This window comes from Pan troglodytes, chromosome 15, assembly GCF_028858775.2.
Source record: "Pan troglodytes isolate AG18354 chromosome 15, NHGRI_mPanTro3-v2.0_pri, whole genome shotgun sequence".
Taxonomy (NCBI): Eukaryota; Metazoa; Chordata; class Mammalia; order Primates; family Hominidae; genus Pan; species Pan troglodytes.
Window position 1 is genome coordinate 50,671,628 of NC_072413.2, and position 22,532 is coordinate 50,694,159.

General features: G+C 41.6%; 1 protein-coding gene across 2 annotated transcripts in view; it reads right to left on the reverse strand.

The window, feature by feature from the left end:
• Nucleotides 1–22,532, reverse strand: part of ERO1A (endoplasmic reticulum oxidoreductase 1 alpha) — a 59,010-nt gene that overhangs the window by 22,796 nt on the left and 13,682 nt on the right. For both annotated transcript variants that reach the window (XM_063792912.1, XM_509950.8), the window contains exons 4-8: nt 16,142–16,180; nt 9,130–9,206; nt 8,965–9,038; nt 3,691–3,811; nt 1,099–1,145 (exon numbers count right to left, since the gene is read on the reverse strand). In XM_063792912.1, the coding sequence (XP_063648982.1) occupies nt 1,099–1,145; nt 3,691–3,811; nt 8,965–9,038; nt 9,130–9,206; nt 16,142–16,180 (358 nt within the window). The remainder of the gene's footprint in view (nt 1–1,098; nt 1,146–3,690; nt 3,812–8,964; nt 9,039–9,129; nt 9,207–16,141; nt 16,181–22,532) is intronic.

Genomic DNA, 22,532 nt, shown 5'->3' on the forward strand with positions numbered 1-22,532 from the left:
AGTAAATGGCAGATAATCATTTGCTGAAAGAACAACTGGCTTTCACTATTGCAGACAAGACCATTAAATGAAGAGAGCAATTTTCACTGATCATGTATCTAACAAACTACTCCATCTATTATGTGTCAGGCTCTATATAGAGAGATAAAACAGATAAATGCTACCCATATGGCAGAGTACTAGGGTAGATCGATAGATATATCAATAATAATAAAATAATGCTACACAGTGGGAAAGGCCGTAAGAGGAAAACAAAGAATTAAAAACAAACGCATGCATCAGATTACTTCATGAGGAGGGAGAAATACTTCTGGTTACAAGGACCAGGGAAAGTTTTATGGAAAAAGCAGCATTTGAGCCAGACCTTGAGTGAAAACAGAATATTAAAAATGTTATTAAGATATAAAGACATGTAAAGTTGAAATCAAATGCCCAATATTTGCAATAATTTCAAGTTTTAGAAAAAATTTGAGAGTTTGGGATATTTATTTATCTGTGGTATTAAAAAACTGACATTTTACTATGTCTGCAAAAATATATACAATAAATATATATCCTAATCTTTATTTTTTGATAATCTAATACCAGGAACTTCATTATAAAAATACTTTTTACTGGCCAGGGGCAGTGGCTCACACCTGAAATCCCAGCACTTTCGGAGGCCGAGGCGGGTGGATCATGAGGTCAGGAGATCGAGACCATCCTGGCTAACACGGTGAAACCTCATCTCTACTAAAAATACAAAAAAATTAGCTGGGCGTTGTGGCGGGCGCCTGTAGTCCCAGCTACTGAGGAGGCTGAGGCAGAAGAATGGCGTGAACCCAGGAGGCGAAGTTTGCAGTGAGCCAAAGTCGCGCCACTGCTCTCCAGCCTGGGTGACAGAGCGAGACTCCATCTCAAAAAAAAAAAAAAATACTTTTTACTGAAGTACAAATAATTTAAGCACCAATCTCTGCAAGCGTGAGGCATAACTCTATGGAAACAGGACTGTGGATTATATGACTTCAACTGTTACTGTCATTTATCTTGCCTTCCCCTTCCTTTGAATTAAAGTTCCCTGGCTGAGAAATAATATAACAACCCAAATAAGTAATTTACCTTGACCAGAAGCCAAAGGATTTAAAGGTCTTTTAATTGTCTGTGGCCTAGAAGTAAAAAGAATTAAAAATATCAACATAAATATGTTACCAATCATGTTATATTTAAGTGATATTATCTCAGAAAACTGCTTAATATCCAAAATCAAATTGTTTTATTGAGATTATAAATTTCCTCTAATTGCTTTAAGGGAGGGTGGCTATTTGTTGTAGTGATAATAGTTCCTGATCTTTTCCCATTGTGGCGGCCAGCAGGCCATTTCCTAATCACTTCTTCAAACAAAAGAAGAGAAAATATCAGCCAAGCTCTTCTCTCGGAGTCACTACTATGTTTTTATATATATTATATAGACATATCTATGTATATGTGTGTGTGTATGGCACAAAGTGTACCCGTAAATGAAAGACAAATAAGCAAAAAATATTCAAAATAAGCATTAAAATTTAAAAATGGAAAAAAAATAGTGTAGATTATTTTCCACTTAGGTAATCTTTAGACACATCAATTTGCCCTGTGGCTAAGTTTGTTACAATTTAAATAAAAGTTGTTTGTTCAGTAGGAAAAAACAGAAATTTTCTGGAGAGTTACTATGTCATTAAAGTGCTTTTAAATCCCAAAATAAATATGCGTTAGTATTAATAGTAAACTATAGGGATTGTTTTAACATCTATTTTAAAAATTTGCAAAACTGGAGACATTTTGAGAACAGAATATGTAAGCTATATTTTAAAATACACAATATAATTAACTTAGCCCTTTATACATTGTTTATATTGTTAGAAATTATGGGAATCAGGACACAAATTAGTAAGAAAATGACTACAAAAGTAATACAAATCTAACAAATGCTTCATGGATTCTTTTATTATTTTTCTTTGAGACGGAGTCATTCTTTTTTTTTGAGATGGAGTCTCACTCTGTCACCCAGGCTGGAGTGCAGTGGTGCAATCTGGGCTCACTGCAAGCTCCGCCTCCCGGGTTCACGCCATTCTCCTGCCTCAGCCTCTCGAGTAGCTGGGACTACAGGTGCCCACCACTACACCCGGCTAATTTTTTGTATTTTTAGTAGAGACGGGGTTTCACCGCGTTAGTGAAGATGGTCTCAATCTCCTGACCTCGTGATCCGCCCGCCTTGGCCTCCCATTCTTAATTCACATTAAAAATAACAACAACAGGGCCGGGCGTGGTGGCTCATGCCTGTAATCCGAGCACTTTGGGCGTGGTGGCTCACCCGGGTAATCCCAGCACTTTGGGAGGCTGAGGTGGGTGGAGCACCTGAGGTCAGGAGTTCAAGAACAGCCTGGCCAACATGGTGAAACCCCGTCTCCCCTAAAAATACAAAAATGAGCCGGGTGTGGTGGCGCGTGCCTGTAGTCCCAGCTATTCAGGAGGCTGAGGCAGGAGAATCGCTTGAACCTGGGAGGCAGAGGTTGCGGTGAGCAGAGGTGACGTCACTGCAGCCTGGGCAACAGAGTGAGACTTCATCTCAAAAAAAAAAAAAAAAAAACCTTTAAAGTAAATCTTTAAGTCAGTAAATCAAACATTTCTAATAATAGTCAAGATAATTTAAATAAAATACATGGCAGAAATAAGTAATTAATAAAAACTCTCTACTTTCCAAACTAGAGAAATTCTTCAAGTCAAAAAAAAAACCACAGTCTGACATTTTATTGGTGTAAGCACAATTACTGATCTCATACTTATATTTGACTTATAAAAAGTGAAATATATAATATTATCCCCATATTTGGGAACTCCAAAGACTTTCCCAGAACTCTCTCCATCTCTAAGACAGCATAATGTGCTCGCACATACATTGTTCCCAAAAACCAGTAAGTACAAAGTTTAGCACCTCAAGGCTTACGTGTGAGTAACCTGAAGCATTTCTCAGACACCCAGTGATCAGCAACTGCCTCCAGCCTAATGGTTACCCCGTACAAAGCGGGCTCTTTCACTTACTAGATCTTTGACACTAAACAAATCATTTAACCTCTCCTTAAGTCTCAGTTTCTCTGTCTATAATACAGTGATGACTGCAACACAGGGTTATTGCAAGGACTAAAGAAGAAAATGTATATAACATACTTACCACAATGCCTAGAATACAGTGAGTGCTCAAAAATGATACCTATTATAATTGTTCTCTGAAATCAATTTAACTGTAAAATAATTAAAGCCACAGACAAGGGTGTACAGAGCACCAAAAAGAGAATTAAGAGTTGTATATTCTTTTCTCTACACTGCCACTGTGTGATCTTGGGAAATGAAGTAAACCTCTCCAGCTCTAGGTTACCTTAACTATAAAATGAGATCTTATAATCTACTCAAGGAACATTTGTCAAGGGCCTACAATACTCCCATAAAGGTCTAATACTCCTCTAACTCTTCAAAACAAAAAGGAAAAATTTGTGGAAACTCACGTCTATATATTTCCCCAGAAGGAAACTGGATTAATGAATAGTCATGTTTCTTTGTACAAATACATCTTTTAACAAAGTGAATTTGATTTTTAATTTTAAATCATTATGATTTTGTTTATAAAGAGAAATCACCACATCTTATAGAATTTTTCTAAATGAAAATGACACATACTTAAAACAGTTTTCTTCGTAGATGACATTCCATATTTTCCAAGCATCTGGTCCCTTGTAACCAGTGTAGCGCTCAGGATTAAGAAGCAAATCTACATATTCAGCTTCAGGGGACTGAATGTCTGTAAAATAAAATGTCTTATTAAACCTTTCTTATCCTCAGTTACCTTAAAAAGCTACTACACAAGACTGTATTCCATTGATTCTAACGCACCACAAATATAACAATGTGTCAGGAATTTTAAAACAACTTTTCAGGAGAAACAAAGGAAGGAGGCCGGGTGTGGTGCCTCACACCTGTAATCCCAGCACTTTGGGAGGCCAAGGTGGGCGGATCACTTGAGGTCAGGAGTTCAAATCCAGCCTGGCCAACATGGTGAAACCCTGTCTCTACTAAAAATACAAAAATTAGCCGGGCGTGGTGGCAGGCGCCTGTAGTCCCAGCAACTCGAGAGGCTGCAACAGGAGAATCACTTGAATCCGGGAGGCGGAGGTTGCAGTGAGCCGAGATTGCACCACTGTGCTCCAGCTTGGGTGACAGAGCGAGACTCCGTCTCAGAAAAGAAAGGAAGGAAAAGAGAGAGAAACACACACAGCCACATTAATTGTACACGCTGGCTACAAAAACATTATGATTTAGGAATTGTAAAAATAGGAATATGTGAATTTTAGAATCAAAGAAACATGGTAATTCAATTATCATAAGCTATTCAGACAAAGAATATAACATACATTTCCCTCCACATTAACCACAGCAGTTCATCAATAACTACAGTAAATGAAGGAGTGTTAGTATCGTACACTGCGTGTTACCAAATACTTTCTTCTTAGGTGACCACCAGCAGGATCTGCTACCAATCTGGCCAAAAGCAAAAGTTACAATGCAGCATGATTCTGTGTCAACATTATTTATAAAAGGGAAAATTGGAAGCAACCTAAACATCCAACATCACAGAACAGTCAGAGCATGGGCTCTGGAGCCAGAACACCCAGGCTAGAATCCAGACCCTGTTACTTATTTATCATTTATAATGTGTTATAACTTCAAAACAAAAAAGATGGTCGGTCCCAGGGTGGGCACGATGGTTCATGCCTGTAATCCCAGCATTTTGGGAGGCCTGGGGCAGACTGCTTGAGCCCAGGAGTGATTCTAAAATTCACAGGCAACCTGGTGAAACACCAGGCATCAATAAAAAATACAAAAATTAGCCAGGCATCATGGCACGTGCCTGTGGTCCCAGCTACCCAGGAGGCTGAGGTGGGAAAGTCACTTGAGCCCAGGAGGTCCAGGCTGCAGTGAGCCGTGATTGCACCACGGCACTCCAGCCTGGGCAACACAGTGAGACTGTGTCTCAAAAAAAGATGGGCCATAGTCCTCCAGTGGCTTTGGGAAATTATTTGGTACTATAATAATACTTTATTCATATATAAAGCTTAACAGTATGAGCCAACGAAGAATGAAAAAGTGGACAAAAATGGTCTCAATGCAACCAAAGTCAATAACAAAAATATGAGCACAAAAGTGCTTAGAGTCCATCAAGCTCTCAACTATACCTATTTTTATTATTAAAAAACAAACACAAAAACAAACAAACAAAAAAACCCTAAGCTTGGTTATTTTTTACTCCAATTCAGAGTATATTAGAAGCATAAATTAGGGGGAAAGTTGCTTCTAGAAGCAGTACAATGACGGCATCTTAAAATAGCAGAGTTCAATGCAGAAGTGGCAATTAAAATAACTAGAAAAACAAAATATAAGGACTTAAAAAACAAATTAGCATGGAATCATCTAGTTCAGGAATGGACAACTGTTCGTTTCAATTAATACTAAAGGCAACTGCCACATATAAATTATAATAAATTCATTTTTTAAACCCTGATGTTTAAAATATATAAACAGCAGGCCAGGCGTGGTGGCTCACGCCTGTAATCCCAGAACTTTGGGAGGCTGAGGCGGGTGGATCACATGAAGTCAGGAGTTCGAGACCAGCCTGACCAACATGGAGAAACCCCATCTCTACTAAAAATACAAAATTAGCCGGGCATGGTGGTGCATGCCTGTAATCCCAGCTACTCGGGAGGCTGAGGCAGGAGAATCGCTTGAACCCAGGAGACAGAGGTTACAGTGAGCTGAGATCGCACCATTGCACTCCAACCTGGGCAACAAGAGTGAAACTCTGCCTCGGAAAAAAAATAAAAATAAAAATGAAATAAAATAAAATACATAAACAATGGTCAGTATCCAGGACTTTGAGAAAACTAACCACCAAGAAATGATTAAATGTTTAAATATTCTACCTAGAGATAAACATTTGTTGCTTCATAATTCTACTTATTATAAATACTTCATTCTTCTTCAAGCTTATAAAAAATAAATATTACTATATTAATATAATTATATTACAAATCTTATAATTATACTATAATTATAATAATTACACAATTATATTTAAAGTAATACCATAATTATATTAAATATTACTATAATTATATTTGTGCCAAGAATTGTTATGATCCGCTGGTTCCTATCACTGAATAGAACCTGAAGCTTTTCATAGAAAACTAGTCAAACATGTTTTGTAAAATCTAAGAAAAGACATTTAAGAGCCCATTTGGCCCTTATAGGAAGATGCCAATATCCAGCCCTAGAAGCAGAAAACATGCGTTCTGCAAAACCTATATGATATGCTGTTTTCTATCACTGAATAGAACCTGTTTTTGACAAAAGCTCAAATTTCCAATTAGGATTTTAAAAATACTTTCTATATTTCACGTACCATTTACATCCATTATTTATTCCTGCTAAAGCTTTCTTTAAAATATTCAGCTTTTTTTAACAGAAGACACTAATACAAATGGGCAAGTGATTCACCAAACTCTACCATATAAGAAATGAATCACTGATTCTCACCTGGTGCTGCACATTGTAGTCACAAAAGGATGTTAATGAAGGTTAAAATATTACCATCCTTTTTCTAACAGTGGAGGACTAAAAAAAATTATAGCTGCATACTATAAATTTAGTTTTATCTCACAACAATATTTAAGGTAAAAAAAAAATCCTTGTAGAAAAGATGGCAAAATAAGGGAGTTGGGAGAACATCTTATCCCCTTCCTTCACTAGTCCAAATCTTGATATAGGTCTATACCCCTCATCCAACATGCCTGGGACCATGCGTGTCTCGGCTGGAATGAACTTTCCAGATTTTACAAAGGTAATACAGTACATGCAACATATATCGCATATTACTCCAGCTGGACCTGGGGGAGCAATCTTTATTCAAACACGTAAATATTTCTACAGTGAAACATATGAATACTCACACTAAATGAGCCTCTGCTAAACGCAGGGGGAGAAATGTTCAGTTTTCAGAGTTTCCAGATTTTAGAATTGGAAATAAGGAATTATAACTAAGTATATACCAAAACATGGCTACGGTTTCCATTAAGGAAAGCAATTTTCCCCAAAAAGAAGCCACAAAATTAAAAATACTTTCTCTTTTATGGAGATTGTAGGCTGCATCTTTGGCTTATAATTAAAAGAATTTATATCACTGTTTTCACTAATTTTTTGTTGGTGTTGTTTTGAGAAAGGGTCTCACTCTGTCCTAGGCTTGGAGTACAGTGGTGCAATCAGAGCTCACTCCAGCCTCAACCCCCTGGATCAAGCAATCCTCCCACTCCCCGAGTAGCTGGGACTACTGGCACACACCACCAGGCCTGGCTAATTTTTGTATTGTTTGTAGAGACAGAGTTTTGCCATGTTGCCCAGGCTAGGCTCAGCAATCTTCCCTCCTTGGCCTCCCAAAGTGCTGGGATTATAGGCATAAGCCAACAAGCCAGGCCCGTTTTCACTAATTTTTGAAAGAGCGTTAGTCCACTAGAAAAGAGCCACAGAAGAATACCAAGACTCAATTTGATTTATTTTTTTTAGTGAATTAAGAGGCTAACAATTCAACTTAGAAAAAGGAAATACTAGAAAAAGGAAGAATTGGAAAATCTATACATCTTGATCAGAGGTTTTTTTTGGTTTTTTGTTTTTTTGAGACGGAGTCTCGCTCTGTCACCAGGTTGGAGTGCAATGGCACAATCTCAGCTCACTGCAACCTCTGCCTCCTGGGTTCAAGTGATTCTCCTGCCTCAGCCTCCTGAGTAGCTGGGATTACAGGCATGAACCACTGTGCCATGATCAGAGTTTTAATGAATCTGGGGCTCCTAGCTTTTAACAGCAGCAGCACTCTGGCTTAACTTCAGACATCACAGACTCGACTAACGGTTCAATATTCACTTCTCCAAAAGCAACACGGACCATCATTAAGGAATATACATAACAATCCAACAGCAATGTAACTGAAGCAGATTTTTGTAATCCCTAAATTTTAGCTATTTATACAAAATGTATATACAAAATTATATAAACCATTAGCTACATAGAACTGCAAAACTTAAGAGGTACATTTTTTCTAGAAACTGAGTTTTTTTAACTGTAATAAAATTGATATAATAAAATTTACAGTTTAAGCACATTTAAGTATACAATTCAGTGGGATTCATTATATTCACAGTGTTGTGAAACCATCACCACTATCTGTTGCCAGAACTTTTCCAGCACCTCAAACAGAAACTCTGTAACCTTTTAGCAATAACGCCTACCCACCCCAACCTCTGATAATCTTTAATCTACTTTCTGTCTCCATGAATTTGCCTATTGTTTACATTTCATATAAGTGAAATCATTTATACTTGTCCTTTGCTGCCTGACCTATTTCACTTAGCATGTTGTCAAGATCCATCTGTGTTGTAGTATGTACCAGAACTTCATTCCTTTTTCTGGCTGAATAGTATTCCATTGTGTGTTTTATATACCACATTTTGTTTATCCATTCAAACAGTGCTGGACAATTGGGTTGTTACCACCTTTTGGCTATAATGAACATTGCTTTGCCATCTGTTTGAGTCCCTGTCTTTAATTTTTTTGAGTATATACCTAGAAAAGGAACTGTTATGTCATATGGTAATTCTACGTTTAGGTTTTTGAAGAACCGCCAAACTGTTAGAAACTGAGTTTTTTTCTTTAATAACTTTTTTCTGAGATGGGTCTTACTATGTTGCCCAGTCTGGATTCAAATACCTGGGCTCCAATGATTCTCCTGCCTCAGCCTCCAGATAAGCTGGGACTACAGGTACACCACCATGCCCAGATTAAAATAATTTAAAAAAATTTTTTTCTTAGGTATAATTTTAAACACAATGCATACTATCAAAAATATTATACCATCAGCTTCACAGAAGTTATCTGAAGAATCATCATGCTTGGTCCACTGAAGAACAGCCTTCTGTGTTTCCTCACTTCAAACAAAGAAAAAAAATAACATTATTATTTTTAAGTTAATATGTAACATAAAGAAACATGAAATACTGGTGAAAAATAAAATCAAACCTCAGAGATTCATCCACTGCTCCAAGTCGTTCAGCTTGTTCACATTCTTCAATGAGATTATTGGCTTCTTCAGAATACTAAAATGAAAAAGGGAATAAATAGATAACTTATTGCATTTTTAAAACTTGTTTAAAATTTAGAAGTTATCTGAAGCTCTTTTTATTTTTTTTTTCCAATATGTTCTTATTGCTTTTAGTTTTTCATAAAATTGCCCATAATCAGGCCAGGTACGGTGGCTCACGCCTATAATCCCAGCACTGTGGGAGGCCGAGGCAGGAGGATCACCTGAAGTCAGGAGTTTGAGACCAGGCTGGCCAACATGGTGAAACCCTGTCTTTACTAAAAATACAAAAAATTAGCAGGGCGTGGTGGCAGGCACCTGTAGCCCAGCTACTCGGGAGGCTGAGGCAGGAGAATAGAGTGAACCCAAGAGGCAGAGCTTGCAGTGAGCCGAGATCACGCCACTGCGCTCCAGCCTGGGCGACAGAGTGAGACTCCGTCTCAAAAAAAAAAGAAAAAACATTCTCTCTTTAGGTAAATATGTGGAAATACTTTAGCCCAAATATTTTCACAAGTTCTATTCTTTTGCCCCTAAAGTACATTTATACAATAAATATTTTAAGACAAAACATCAAATAAGTTGTCTCTATTTTTTCATTATTTTAAATGTTTTGACAAATTTAAAGCCCGGGTGGGGTGGCTCATGCCTGAAATCCCAGCACTTTGGAAGGCCAAAGTGGAAAGTTTGCTTGGGGCCTGGAGTTAAAGACCAGCCTGGGTAACACAGCAAGACCCCATCTCTACAAAAAAAAATTTTAATTAGCTGGACATGGTGGCATGTGCCTATAATACTAGCTACTCAGGAGGTTGAGGTGGCAGGATTGCTTGAGCCCAGGAGTTCGAGGTTACACTGAACTATAATCTTACCACTGCATTCCAGCCTGGGCAACAGAAACAGACCCTGTCTCTGACCAAAAAACAAACAAACAAACAAAAAACAAACAAAAAAAGTTGGTCAAACTTAGATACTATGAAATTGTAATCCTCAATTTCATTACATCTCAGATCAGAATATAAATGTATGCAATTCAAAGCAGAGTTCTATCAAGAGGATATTCTTGCCACAAATGGAGGTACTCCCAAACACATTATAACATTTCAGAATATAATTTCTGAATCATATTAAACACCATTTGGACTTTCCTAATTTAATGTATTTGATTTCTCTCTACTTTTTGTAGGTATAAATTTAAAAGCCTTTGTTTACAAGCTTTGTTATAATGATTTTTTTTTTCTTTGAGAAAGGGTCTCGCTCTGTCGCCCAGGCTGAAGTGCAATGGCATGACCACAGCTCACTCCAGCCTCAACCTCCCAGGCTCAAGCAATCTTCCCCTCTCAGTCTCCTGAGTAGCTAGGACTACAGGTGCACACTACCATGTATGGCTAATTTTTAAAATTTTTTTTAGATACAGGGTTTCACCACGTTGCCCAGGCTGGTCTTGAACTCCTGGTCTCAAGCAGTCTGTCTGCCTCGGCCTCCAAAAGTGCTGGGATTACAGGCATGAGCCACCACATCTAGCCATTTTGCCATAATTGCAATTTGCTAAATCTTAACAGCTAAACTTTGTTTCTTCTTTATGCATTCCATTCATTGATACTTATTTTTCACTGATTTAGAACAAATTGCAATAAAAACTTAGAGTGTTCATTTATTAAAAACTGATCAATACTACTGAGAAGCTCTTGGGTTGTTTTACAAATTAGTTCTTCGAAGCCTCAAAACATTTATAAAATCTGATTGATAATAGACAGCAAAGTAAGTACTATCATACTAAAACTATACCAAAGTAAATTTTTTCAGCATCAGCTTCATCTCAAAAATTTCACAATCATAACTTAGTATGTATATAAATCACACACTAATTTTAACAATTACTCCTTTTTTTTTGAAACAGGATCTGGTTCTGTCACCCAGGCTTAAGTGCAGTGGCACAGACTTGGCTCATTGCAATCTCTACCTCCAGGACTCAAGCAACCCTCCCACCTCAGCCTCCTGAGTAGCGAGGACTACAGGTGCATGCCACACACTCAGCTTATTACCGCTTCTATCTTAACTGGTAAAATATCACAGCTTGTGTGGACACAATTATGAATTATTTGTATATTTTTATTACAAATGCATTTGTTTCATAGATTTCTTGATTTATTAAGGACACTGGTTTTTACCCAGAACATTGCTTTTATAAAAATTTATATGTGTACTACCACAAACAAATATTTTATCTTCAATTTTGAGCTTTAACTGAATTTATACTATCATTCACAATAGTGATAAATGTTTTCCTTCAACAGAATGAACTTCCAAAAGTTTTACTTTCAGTCCATGGATTAAATGAAATAAATCGAACAATTATTTTTTCTCTGTCTCCCAAGCTGGAGTGCAGTGACATAATCATAGGTCACTGTAACCTGGACATTTGGGCTCAGCCTCCTCCTGTCTCAACCTCCTGAGGAGCTAGGACTATGGGCATGCACCACCATACTTGGCTAATTTTTTTTAGTTTTTATTTGTAGAGATGGGGTCTCACTATGTTGCCCAGACCGGTCTTGAACTCCAGGCCTCAAGCAATCCTCACATGGTGGCCTCCAAAAGCACTGGGATTACACAGGCATGAGCCACTATGTGCCCAGCCTCAAGCAATTTGTTAAATGAAATTATTTTCTATTTGAAATAGTTGATAATGACACCATTTAACTATGTGCAAAGTTCTTCTGCCACTGGAACCAAGTGAAAAGCTATTAATTCATTCTTTGACTCTGTGTGTGTACAAGAAAACATGGAATTAAAAATGAGCAAAATTAGTTTAGAATCTGTGATGGAAAATGTTCAAAACAGTGGTTGCCTCTGAAGAAGGAGTGTCGTTTGAATGGAATGGGTATGAGGAAACTTTTCAGGATAATGCTAACATTCTATCTCTTAACAGAAGCCTAGGTTACACAGGTATATGCATTTGTCAACATTCAGCAAATGCACACTTAAGACTTGCACATTTCATTGTATGGTAATACTTTTATTAAAAGCACATATAAACAAATATTGGACTCTAGTTGATGATATACTTCTACTTACGTAGATCCATCTAGCTAATGACTTATTTAGGAGGAGGTATACTGATGCCGGCAATTTACTTTGAAATGCATCCGAAAAATAAGATGTTCTAATGGATGGCTACAAGGATGGACAGATGAACAGATATGTGATAAAGTGAGTTTATTAAAATGGTGGAATCTAGGCCGGGCACTGTGGCTCACACCTGTAATCCCAGCATTCTGGGAGGCCGAGGCAGGTGGATCACCTGAGGTCAGGAGTTTGAGACCAGCTTGGCCAAAATGGTGAAACCCCGTCTCTACTAAAATACAAAATTAGCTGGGCGTGGTGGTGCATGCCTGTAATCCCAGCTACTCGGGAGGCTGAGGCAGGAGAATTGCTTGAACCCGGGAGGCAGAGGTTGCAGTGAGCCAAGATCGCGCCATTGCACTCCAGACTGTGGACAACAAGAGCAAAACTCCATCTCAAAAAAAAAAAAAGGTGGTGGAATCTAGGTTACAGGTATAAGAATGTTCAAGGGAAAATTCCTTTAACTCTGCTATATTTTTAATTTTTCATAATAAAATAATGGGAAAAATTAATTTAAAAGTTATTTAGTCTAAATGAAAAGTCACATATCACAGAATGATATGTAAATGTACTCTCTGCAGCTGCACATGTTAAACTGTTATCTTTAGACACAGTCTTCTTAAAATAAGTAGTAATAATTGCAATTTGCTAAACCCCCTTTTTTTTTGAGACAGGGTCTCACTCTGTCTCCCAGGCTGGAGTACAGTGGTGAAATCACAGCTCTCTGTAGCCTCGACCTCCCAGACTCAAGGGATCCTCCCACCTCAGCCACTTGGGCAGCTGGGACTACAGGCACACATCATCATGGCTGGCTAATTTTTGTAGAGATGGGGTTTTGCTATTTTGAGAACAGGCATGTGCCACCACAACTGTATTTTTTGTAGACACGGGGTTTCACCATGTTGCCCAGGCTGGTCTCGAACTCCTGGGCTCAAGTGATCCTCCCGCCTCACCCTCCCAAAGTGCTGGGATTGTAAGCATGAACTACCATGTCCATCCTTGCTAAACCTTTAAAAGCTGACATTTTTTACAAATTTGTTGCAAAGTAGACACTGAGGCTTTATCAGCAGATTTCTGTGTTTTGATTTTCATATGGCCAGTGTTATTTTTATGGCCTTTAGGAATAGTGAATGATGATCTTTTGTGCAAGTTACATATCATGATGAACTATCAGGAGAAATGGAAATTCAATATTTTACTTTTCATAAAACATGCACTTCCTTTTTCCTTTTTATTTCAGCCAAAAGGATTCATTGCAAAATAAAAAGAGCATTACCAAACCATAAAATAACTACACAGTTATCAATTTATCAATAAAGGATAAAACTACTACAGCAAGACTATTCTCTCTATGTAGGATTGCTCGGTTTCTATTTATTTACCATGTAATTTCACAGGTTTCCCATTAACTAGTCAAAAGGCAGACTGGCAGCTTAGGAATATTGCGGGTATGATACAGGCCACAGCACAAATGGCTACTAAGTCCAAGAGACCAAGAGGGGCAGCAGTGTGCAACACCTTCCCCGTGCTTCCCAAGGCTGTAAGGAGGCAGCTGTCCCTAGTCATTTGTGTCTGAGTGTAATTATTTTTCAGCAAGCACCTAGTATACTGTGCTTGAGACAAAGATTTAGTTTCTTTGCATCTAGAAAATCAGAAGAAGGATACGTTCTTGTTGGTCATCTTTGTATTAAAGTCAGAACTCTATTTAGCATACACATATCAAATAAGAGAGAAGACAACAGAGGAAGATGGAAATACAAAGTATTTGGCTGAGTGTCGTGGCTCACACCTGTAATCCCAACCCTTTGAGAGGCCGAGGTGGGTGAACAGCTTGAGCCCAGGAGTTCAAGACCAGCCTGGGCAACATGGTGGAACCCCCTATCTACCCCCCCCAAAAAAAAAAAGTATTTGTCTACCAATTCCATCCCAACCTATTTTAATGCAACTGTTAATAATATTTTATTTAAAACCAAGAAACTCAGAAAAAATGATAAATCAGAAAGGATGTCAGGACAACAGGTATAAACCAGTTCTGTTCCAGACAAACCCTGGCATATGGTCACTCTATTTACTTCTTGTTGCTTTATAGGGGCTTTGGCCTTTTCTCAGGAGAAATGGGCACGAAGGAAGATTTTAAACAGAGAAGACAGATAATCTCATGTTTTAAAAAAAAATCACTTTGGCTAATGCAACCAGGTAATAATCATCAAGGCTGCTAAAACTTTTCAGTGAAAAGCTATTAGGGAGCTTTAAGATGAATGTATAATGAACCTAGTGATCAATCTTAACATCAAGGAAAAAGAGAAAGGCAGAGATTATATGTTGGTATAACACAATAGTAAGTACACAGTAACTCCTATATATATAATATATATCAAAAAAATGAATCTGAATCTGATAAATCCCCAGTGACGGACAGTCTACAAAATGCACCTGACTAGTACTACTCAAAAACACCTTATCAGAAACAAAGAAAGACTGGGAAACTGTTACGCCTAAGAGAAGCCTAAGAACACATGACTGCTAAATATAACATGGTGTCTTGGGTGGGATCCTAGAACAGATAAAGGATATTAGGTAAAAATTAAAGAAATCTGGCCTGGTGTGGAGGCTCATGCCTGTAATCCCAGCACTTTGGGAGGCTGAGGCAGGAGGATCACTTGGTCAGGAGTTTCCACCCTGGGCAACATGGCAAGACTCTATCTCTACAGAATTTTTTTCTTAAAATTATCTATGCATGGAGGCATTTGCCTACATTCTCAGCTACTCGGAAAGCTGAGGGGAGAGAATCACTTTAGCCCAGGAGTTCAAGGTTACAGTGAGCTATGATCATGACACTGCACTCCAGCCTGGACAACAGAGCCAGACCTTGTATCTTAAAAAAAAAAAAAAAAAAATTAAAGAAATCTGAATAACATATGGACTTTCAGATACACTTTTTCCTCTATTTTTATTTATCTTTGATATTTTCTATAATAAAATGCTAAACAGGCCAGACACGGTGGCTCACGCCTATAATCCCAGCACTCTGGGAGGCCAAGGCAGGCGGATCACCTGAGGTCAGCAATTCGAGACCAGCCTGACCAACATGGAGAAACCCCGTCTCTACTAAAAATAAAAAAATTAGTTGGGCGTGGTAGAGCATGCCTATAATCCCAGCTACTAGGGAGGCTGAGGCAGGAGAATTGCTTGAATCCGGGAGGCAGAGGTTGCAGTAAGCCGAGATCGCGCCATTGCACTCCAGCCTGGGCAACAAGAGCAAAACTCCGTCTCAAAAAAAAAAAAAGAAAAGAAATCTGAAAAAAGTATGGACTTTCAGATACATTTTTTTCCTCTATTTTTATTTATCTTTGATACTTTCTATAATAAAATGTTAAACAGGCTGGACGCGGTGGCTCACGCCTGTAATCCCAGCACTTTGGGAGGCCAAAGCGGGCAGATTACCTGAGGTCAGGAGTCCGAGACCAGCCTGGCCAACATGGTGAAACCCCGTCTCTACTAAAAATATAAAAATTAGCCAGGCATGGTGGTGAGTGCCTGTAATTCCAGCTACTCTGGAGGCTGAAACGAGAATCGCTTGAACCGGGGAGGCAGAGGTTGCAGTGAGCCGAGATCACGCCACTGCTCCATCTCAAAAAAATAAATAAAATAAAATACATAAAAAATAAAATGTTAAACAAAAACAAACAAAAAGAAAGAGAGCCATTCAGCATTAATACCTCTCAAGGGGTTTCACCATTGGAAGCAGATAAATGGGACAGTAGGTACAAGGGAAACAGGTTTTTCAAGTTTTTCATTAAGATACTGGACACATCAGTAGGTATACGTACACACCTTGTAGCTCGCAGATTTAATTCCATCAGGAACTTCATCCTGAAAAAGAAAAAAATATGTTTTTAGTTGGCATTTATTCTATCTTCTTAAAACATATCTTAAATTTCTGTGATTTATGAGAAAAATTCATAAAACAAATTATCGAAGTTGGATTTTTTAACGGAATAGGTAGTATTTATATGATTGCTTAAAAGTAAATAAAAATTCAAGAACAAATTATTCTATGGATTGCTGAGCATACATTATGTATATTACAGCAAGGAGATGTAAAAATAATCATTTAGCCATTATCCCTTTTGACGTTCAAATTGTCCCGTATTTGGCCACTAGGAGATCCACTGAGTGCTGACTTGATATTGACACCTGTGTCCTTTTGCTATTACTCCAGTGGTCCTTAGTAGAATTGTTTTTGTTTTCTGTGATGGCCAGATATTCTAGGTTCTTGGAACCTAGGGGTTTGGGTCATGGAGACAGATCCCTCATGAACGGCTTGGTGCCATCTCTGAGGTAATGAATTAATCTACTGGTTCTATTATCTAGAAGTAATAAGTTCTATTATCTAGAACTAATCTATTAGTTCACTCCATACCTGGCACCTCCCTGCTCTCTTGCTGTCTCTTGCCATGTGATATGACAGCTCCCTTTTTGCCTTCCGCCATGATTGTAAGCTTTAGGCCTCATCAGAAGCCAAGCAGACGCTGGCACCATGCTTCTTCCCCCTGCAGAACTGTGAGCCAAATAAACCTCTTTTCTTTATAAATTACCCAGTCTCAGGTGTTCCCTCATAGCAATGCAAAATGGACTAACACATTTATGTTACTTTACCAGTCTCTTCCCCATCTCCTCGTCTGCTATTCCACACTCCCCACAATACTGCCAGTTAACATTCTAACTCTGATCTAATCGTGGCATTTCTCTGCTAAGCTAACATTATCTGTATTTATAAACTAAGAATATTTTTAGATGGATAAATATCTTCCAATGATTTTTTTTTTCAGATAGGGTCTCACTGTGTTGCCCAGGCTGGAGTGCAGTGGCAGATCTCGGCTCACTGCAACCTCCGCCTCCTGGGTTCAAACGATTCTTGTACCTGAGCCTCCCGAGTGGCACCCTGCTATGTCCAGCTCATTTTTGTATTTTTAGTAGAGACAGGGTTTCACCATGTTGGCCAAGCTGACCTCAAACTCCTGACCTCAAGTGATCTGCCTGCCTTGGCCTCCCAAAGTGATGGGATTATAGGCATAAGCCACCATGCCTGGCCTTCCAATGATCTTTTAAAGAAAAAAGCTTTTCTCCATCATAACATCAGTTCAGGAAAAAAACAAGTATTGCTGCCAGGTACAGCGGCTTATGCCCATAATCCCAGCACTTTGGGATGCCAAGGTGGGTGGATCATCTGAGCTCAGGAGTTAAAGACCACAGTGGACAACATGGTGAAACCCTGTCTCTACCAAAAATACAAAAAATTAGCTGGGCATGATGTGTGCCTGTAGTCCGCCTGTAGTCCCTGGTATTCAGGAGGCTGAGGTGAGAGGACTGCTTAGGCCCAGGAGGCAGAGGTTGCAGTGAGCCAAGATCATGCCACTGCACTCCAGCCTGGGCAACAGAGTGAGACCCTGTCTCAAAAACAAGCAAAAAACACAAACAAAAAAAAAAAAACAAAGTATTGGCATGAAAGGCATTCTGCCTTTCACTTCTTCCCAGCTCTGCAGAAGCTTAAAATTACTGGATCCTGACTCAATTTTTCAGTGCAAATTGATAACTTCCACCTGATTCTTTTATAGCACTTCAATACATTCAAATCAAACAATAAATATATATTTAACATTTCTCAAATGCTAAAATTGGTTGTTTTCTCTTGGATTTACAATGAAATACATCTCATTCATCAGTCTGTCAACTGATGGAATCAATAAGCTATTATTTTATGCTACAGTATTTTCAGGGTTTCTGCTCCCTCCAATCTTCTTTTCCAAATGGCGTCCCCTAGTTCTACACTTCATCAATAATAATCAGAAATAATTGGTATCTCAAGATGAGATTTGACTTTGCAATAACTGTAAAGTATTTGTATTTTCTAATATTAATAAAAAGCTCATTTAATGAACAAGTATAATTAAACACCTTTATTAAGCATCTACCATATTTCAGCATTTTTACTAATTCATATAATTAGGATATTGATAAATGTCCCCAACTAATTTTTTCTATTACTAAATTAGAAATGCAAAACTTAGAATACAAAATGTTTACACTGTTAATATCACTTTAATGATATGCTCATGCTTTAATAGTAAAAAAGTGTTTCATAAATTAATCCTTTAATTTTCAATAAGTTGTATCTATATGAGGATTAATGTAACAAAAAACATGCTTCTCATTCTCATGGTAAAATGCCCATAAATAGTATATGACATTGGCCTTAATTCCACATGCTAGATAAGTCTGTGTAACAATATTTACATATGTAAAATTAAACCACCCAAAACCACAATACCACTTCACACCTATGAGGATAACTATTATCCAAAAGAATAGAAAGTAAAAGTATTATCAAGAATGTGAAGAAACTGGAACTCTTTTTTTTTTTTTTTTTTTTTTGTATTGTTCATTTTTTTTTTTTTTCTTTTTTATTGATCATTCTTGGGTGTTTCTCGCAGAGGGGGATTTGGCAGGGTCACAGGACAATAGTGGAGGGAAGGTCAGCAGATAAACAAGTGAACAAAGTTCTCTGGTTTTCCTAGGCAGAGGACCCTGCGGCCTTCCGCAGTGTTTGTGTCCCTGGGTACTTGAGATTAAGGAGTGGGGATGACTCTTAACGAACATGCTGCCTTCAAGCATCTGTTTAACAAAGCACATCTTGCACCGCCCTTAATCCATTCAACCCTGAGTGGATACAGCACATGTTTCAGAGAGCACAGGGTTGGGGGTAAGGTCACAGATCAACAGGATCCCAAGGCAGAAGAATTTTTCTTAGTACAGAACAAAATGAAAAGTCTCCCATGTCTACCTCTTTCTACACAGACACAGCAACCATCCGATTTCTCAATCTTTTCCCCACCTTTCCCCCCTTTCTATTCCACAAAACCGCCATTGTCTTCATGGCCCGTTCTCAATGAGCTGTTGAGTACACCTCCCAGATGGGGTGGTGGCCGGGCAGAGGAGCTCCTCACTTCCCAGTAGGGGCGGCCGGGCAGAAGCGCCCCTCACCTCCCGGACGGGGCGGCTGGCCGGGCGGGGGGCTGACCCCCCCCAACTCCCTCCCGGACAGGGCGGCTGGCCGGGCAGAGGGGCTCCTCACTTCCCGGTAGGGGCGGCCGGGCAGAGGCGCCCCTCACCTCCCGGACAGGGCGGCTGGCCGGGCGGGGGGCTGACCCCCCCACCTCCCTCCCAGACGGGGCGGCTGGCCGGGCGGGGGGCTGACCCCCCCACCTCCCTCCCGGACGGGGCGGCTGGCCGGGCGGGGGGCTGACCCCCCCACCTCCCTCCCGGACGGGGCGGCTGGCCGGGCGGGGGGCTGACCCCCCCCACCTCCCTCCCGGACGGGGCGGCTGGCCGGGCGGGGGGCTGACCCCCCACCTCCCTCCCGGACGGGGCGGCTGGCCGGGCGGGGGGCTGACCCCCCACCTCCCTCCCGGACGGGGCGGCTGGCCGGGCGGGGGGCTGACCCCCCCACCTCCCTCCCGGACGGGGCGGCTGGCCGGGCGGGGGGCTGACCCCCCCACCTCCCTCCCGGACGGGGCGGCTGGCCGGGCGGGGGGCTGACCCCCCCACCTCCCTCCCGGACGGGGCGGCTAGCCGGGCAGAGGGGCTCCTCACTTCCCAGAAGGGGCGGCCGGGCAGAGGCGCCCCTCACCTCCCGGATGGGGCGGCTGGCCGGGCCGGGGGCTGACCCCCCCACCTCCCTCCCAGACAGAGCGGCTGGCCGGGCAGAGGGGCTCCTCACTTCCCAGTAGGGGCGGCCGGGCAGAGGCGCCCCCCCCACCTCCTGGACAGGGCGGCTGGCCGGGCAGGGGGCTGATCCCCCCACCTCCCTCCCTGACGGGGCGGCTGGCCAGGCGGGGGGCTGATCCCCCCACCTCCCTCCCGGACGGGGCGGCTGGCCGGGCGGGGGGCTGACCCCCCCACCTCCCTCCCGGATGGGGCGGCTGGCCGGGAGGGGGGCTGACCCCCCCACCTCCCTCCCGGATGGGGCGGCTGGCCGGGCAGAGGGGCTCCTCACTTCCCAGTAGGGGCGGCCGAGCAGAGGCACCCCTCGCCTCCCGGACGGGGCGGCTGGCCAGGCAGGGGGCTGACCCCCCCACCTCCCTCCCGGACGAGGCGGCTGGCCGGGCAGAGGGGCTCCTCACTTCCCGGTAGGGGCGGCCGGGCAGAGGTGCCCCTCACCTCCCGGACGGGGCGGCTGGCCGGGCGGGGGGCTGACCCCCCCACCTCCCTCCCAGACGAGGAGGGAGGACGCTCCTCACTTCTCAGACGGGGTGGCTGCCGGGCGGAGGGGCTCCTCACTTCTCAGACGGGGCGGTTGCCAGGCAGAGGGTCTCCTCACTTCTCAGACAGGGCGGCCGGGCAGAGACACTCCTCACATCCCGGACGGGGCGGCAGGGCAGAGGTGCTCCCCACATCTCAGACGATGGGCGGCCGGGCAGAGACGCTCCTCACTTCCCAGATGTGATGGCGGCCGGGAAGAGGCGCTCCTCACTTCCTAGATGGGATGGCGGCCGGGCAGAGACGCTCCTCACTTTCCAGACTGGGCAGCCAGGCAGAGGGGCTCCTCACATCCCAGACGATGGGCAGTCAGGCGGAGACGCTCCTCACTTCCCAGACGGGGTGGCTGCCAGGCAGAGGCTGCAATCTCGGCACTTAGGGAGGCCAAGGCAGGCGGCTGGGAGGTGGTTGTAGCGAGCCGAGATCACGCCACTGCACTCCAGCCTGGGCGCCATTGAGCACTGAGTTAACGAGACTCCGTCTGCAATCCTGGCACCTTGGGAGGCCGAGGCTGGCGGATCACTCGCGGTTAGGAGCTGGAGACCAGCCCAGCCGACACATCGAAACCCTGTCTCCACCAAAAAAATACGAAAACCAGTCAGGCGTGGCGGCGCACGCCTGCAATCGCAGGCACTCGGCAGGCTGAGGCAGGAGAATCGGGCAGGGAGGTTGCAGTGAGCTGAGATGGCAGCAGTACCGTCCAGCTTCGGCTCGGCATCAGAGGGAGACCGTGGAAAGAGGGGAGAGGGGAGAGGGGGGAGGGGGGAGGGGAGAGGGGAGAGGGGAGAGGGGAGAGGGAGCTCTATCTACCACACAGTCCTTCTCTGAATATCTTTCGAAACTGGAACTCTTGTACATTGCTGGTAGGAATGTAAAACGGTACAGCCAGTGTTGAAGACAGTATGGCAGATCCTCAGAAAAAAACAAACGGAACTAACACATGATCCAGCAATTCTACTTCTAAGTATATACCCCAAAAAACTAAAGTAGGGACTCAAATAAATATTTGTGCATAGCAGCATTATTCACAGTAGCAAAAAGGTAGAAATAACCCAAAAGTCCATCAACAGGTGACTATATAAACAAAACATAGTATAGGCATACAGTGGAATGTTATTCAGCATTAAAAAGGAATCGAAGCTGGGCATGGTGGCTGACACCTGTAATCCCAGCACTTTGGGAGGCTGAGGCAGGCAGATCACCTGAGGTTACCAGTTCAAGACCAGCCTCACCAGCATGGACCAACATGGAGAAACCCCATCTCCACTAAAAATACAAAATTAGCTGGGCGTGGTGGCACACACCTGTAATCCCAGCTACTTGGGAGGCTGGGGCAGGAGAATCGCTTGAACCCAGGAGGCGGAGGTTGCAGTGACCTGAGATCATGCCACTGCACTCCAGCCTGGGCAACAGGGTGAGACATCATGTCAAAAAAAAAGGTCAACTTTATTTTAAAAGTAAAATAAAAAGATGTACTTAAAAAGGGAATAAATTGACATTCAAAAATATTTTTAAAACTCTATTTTCACAGTAGGATACTTCAAATTTTAATGCACCAAAAATTCCTAAGTAAAACCAGGTGTTTTGTCCACTCACACCCCAGGAAATCCAAGGCAAAAACACACCCAAAAAAAGAGGGGGGGAATTTTGTTTATACTTCGATTACTTTCATTTTATTATGCTATATATATAACTTGGTTCAGAAAAGATGTAAGAGGAAAATCAAATATCAGGCCAAAAGAATTATTATCAATCTCCCTAATAAGTCAAAGGATTATATTAACCACAAAATGTTAATTCTATTATTATGAAGGCAGTGTAATTCAAAATAGGTTTTATAAGTTTGGGTTTTTAACATATAAATATTGAATGTTATATTTAAACTAAGGACTGCACGATTATTTTA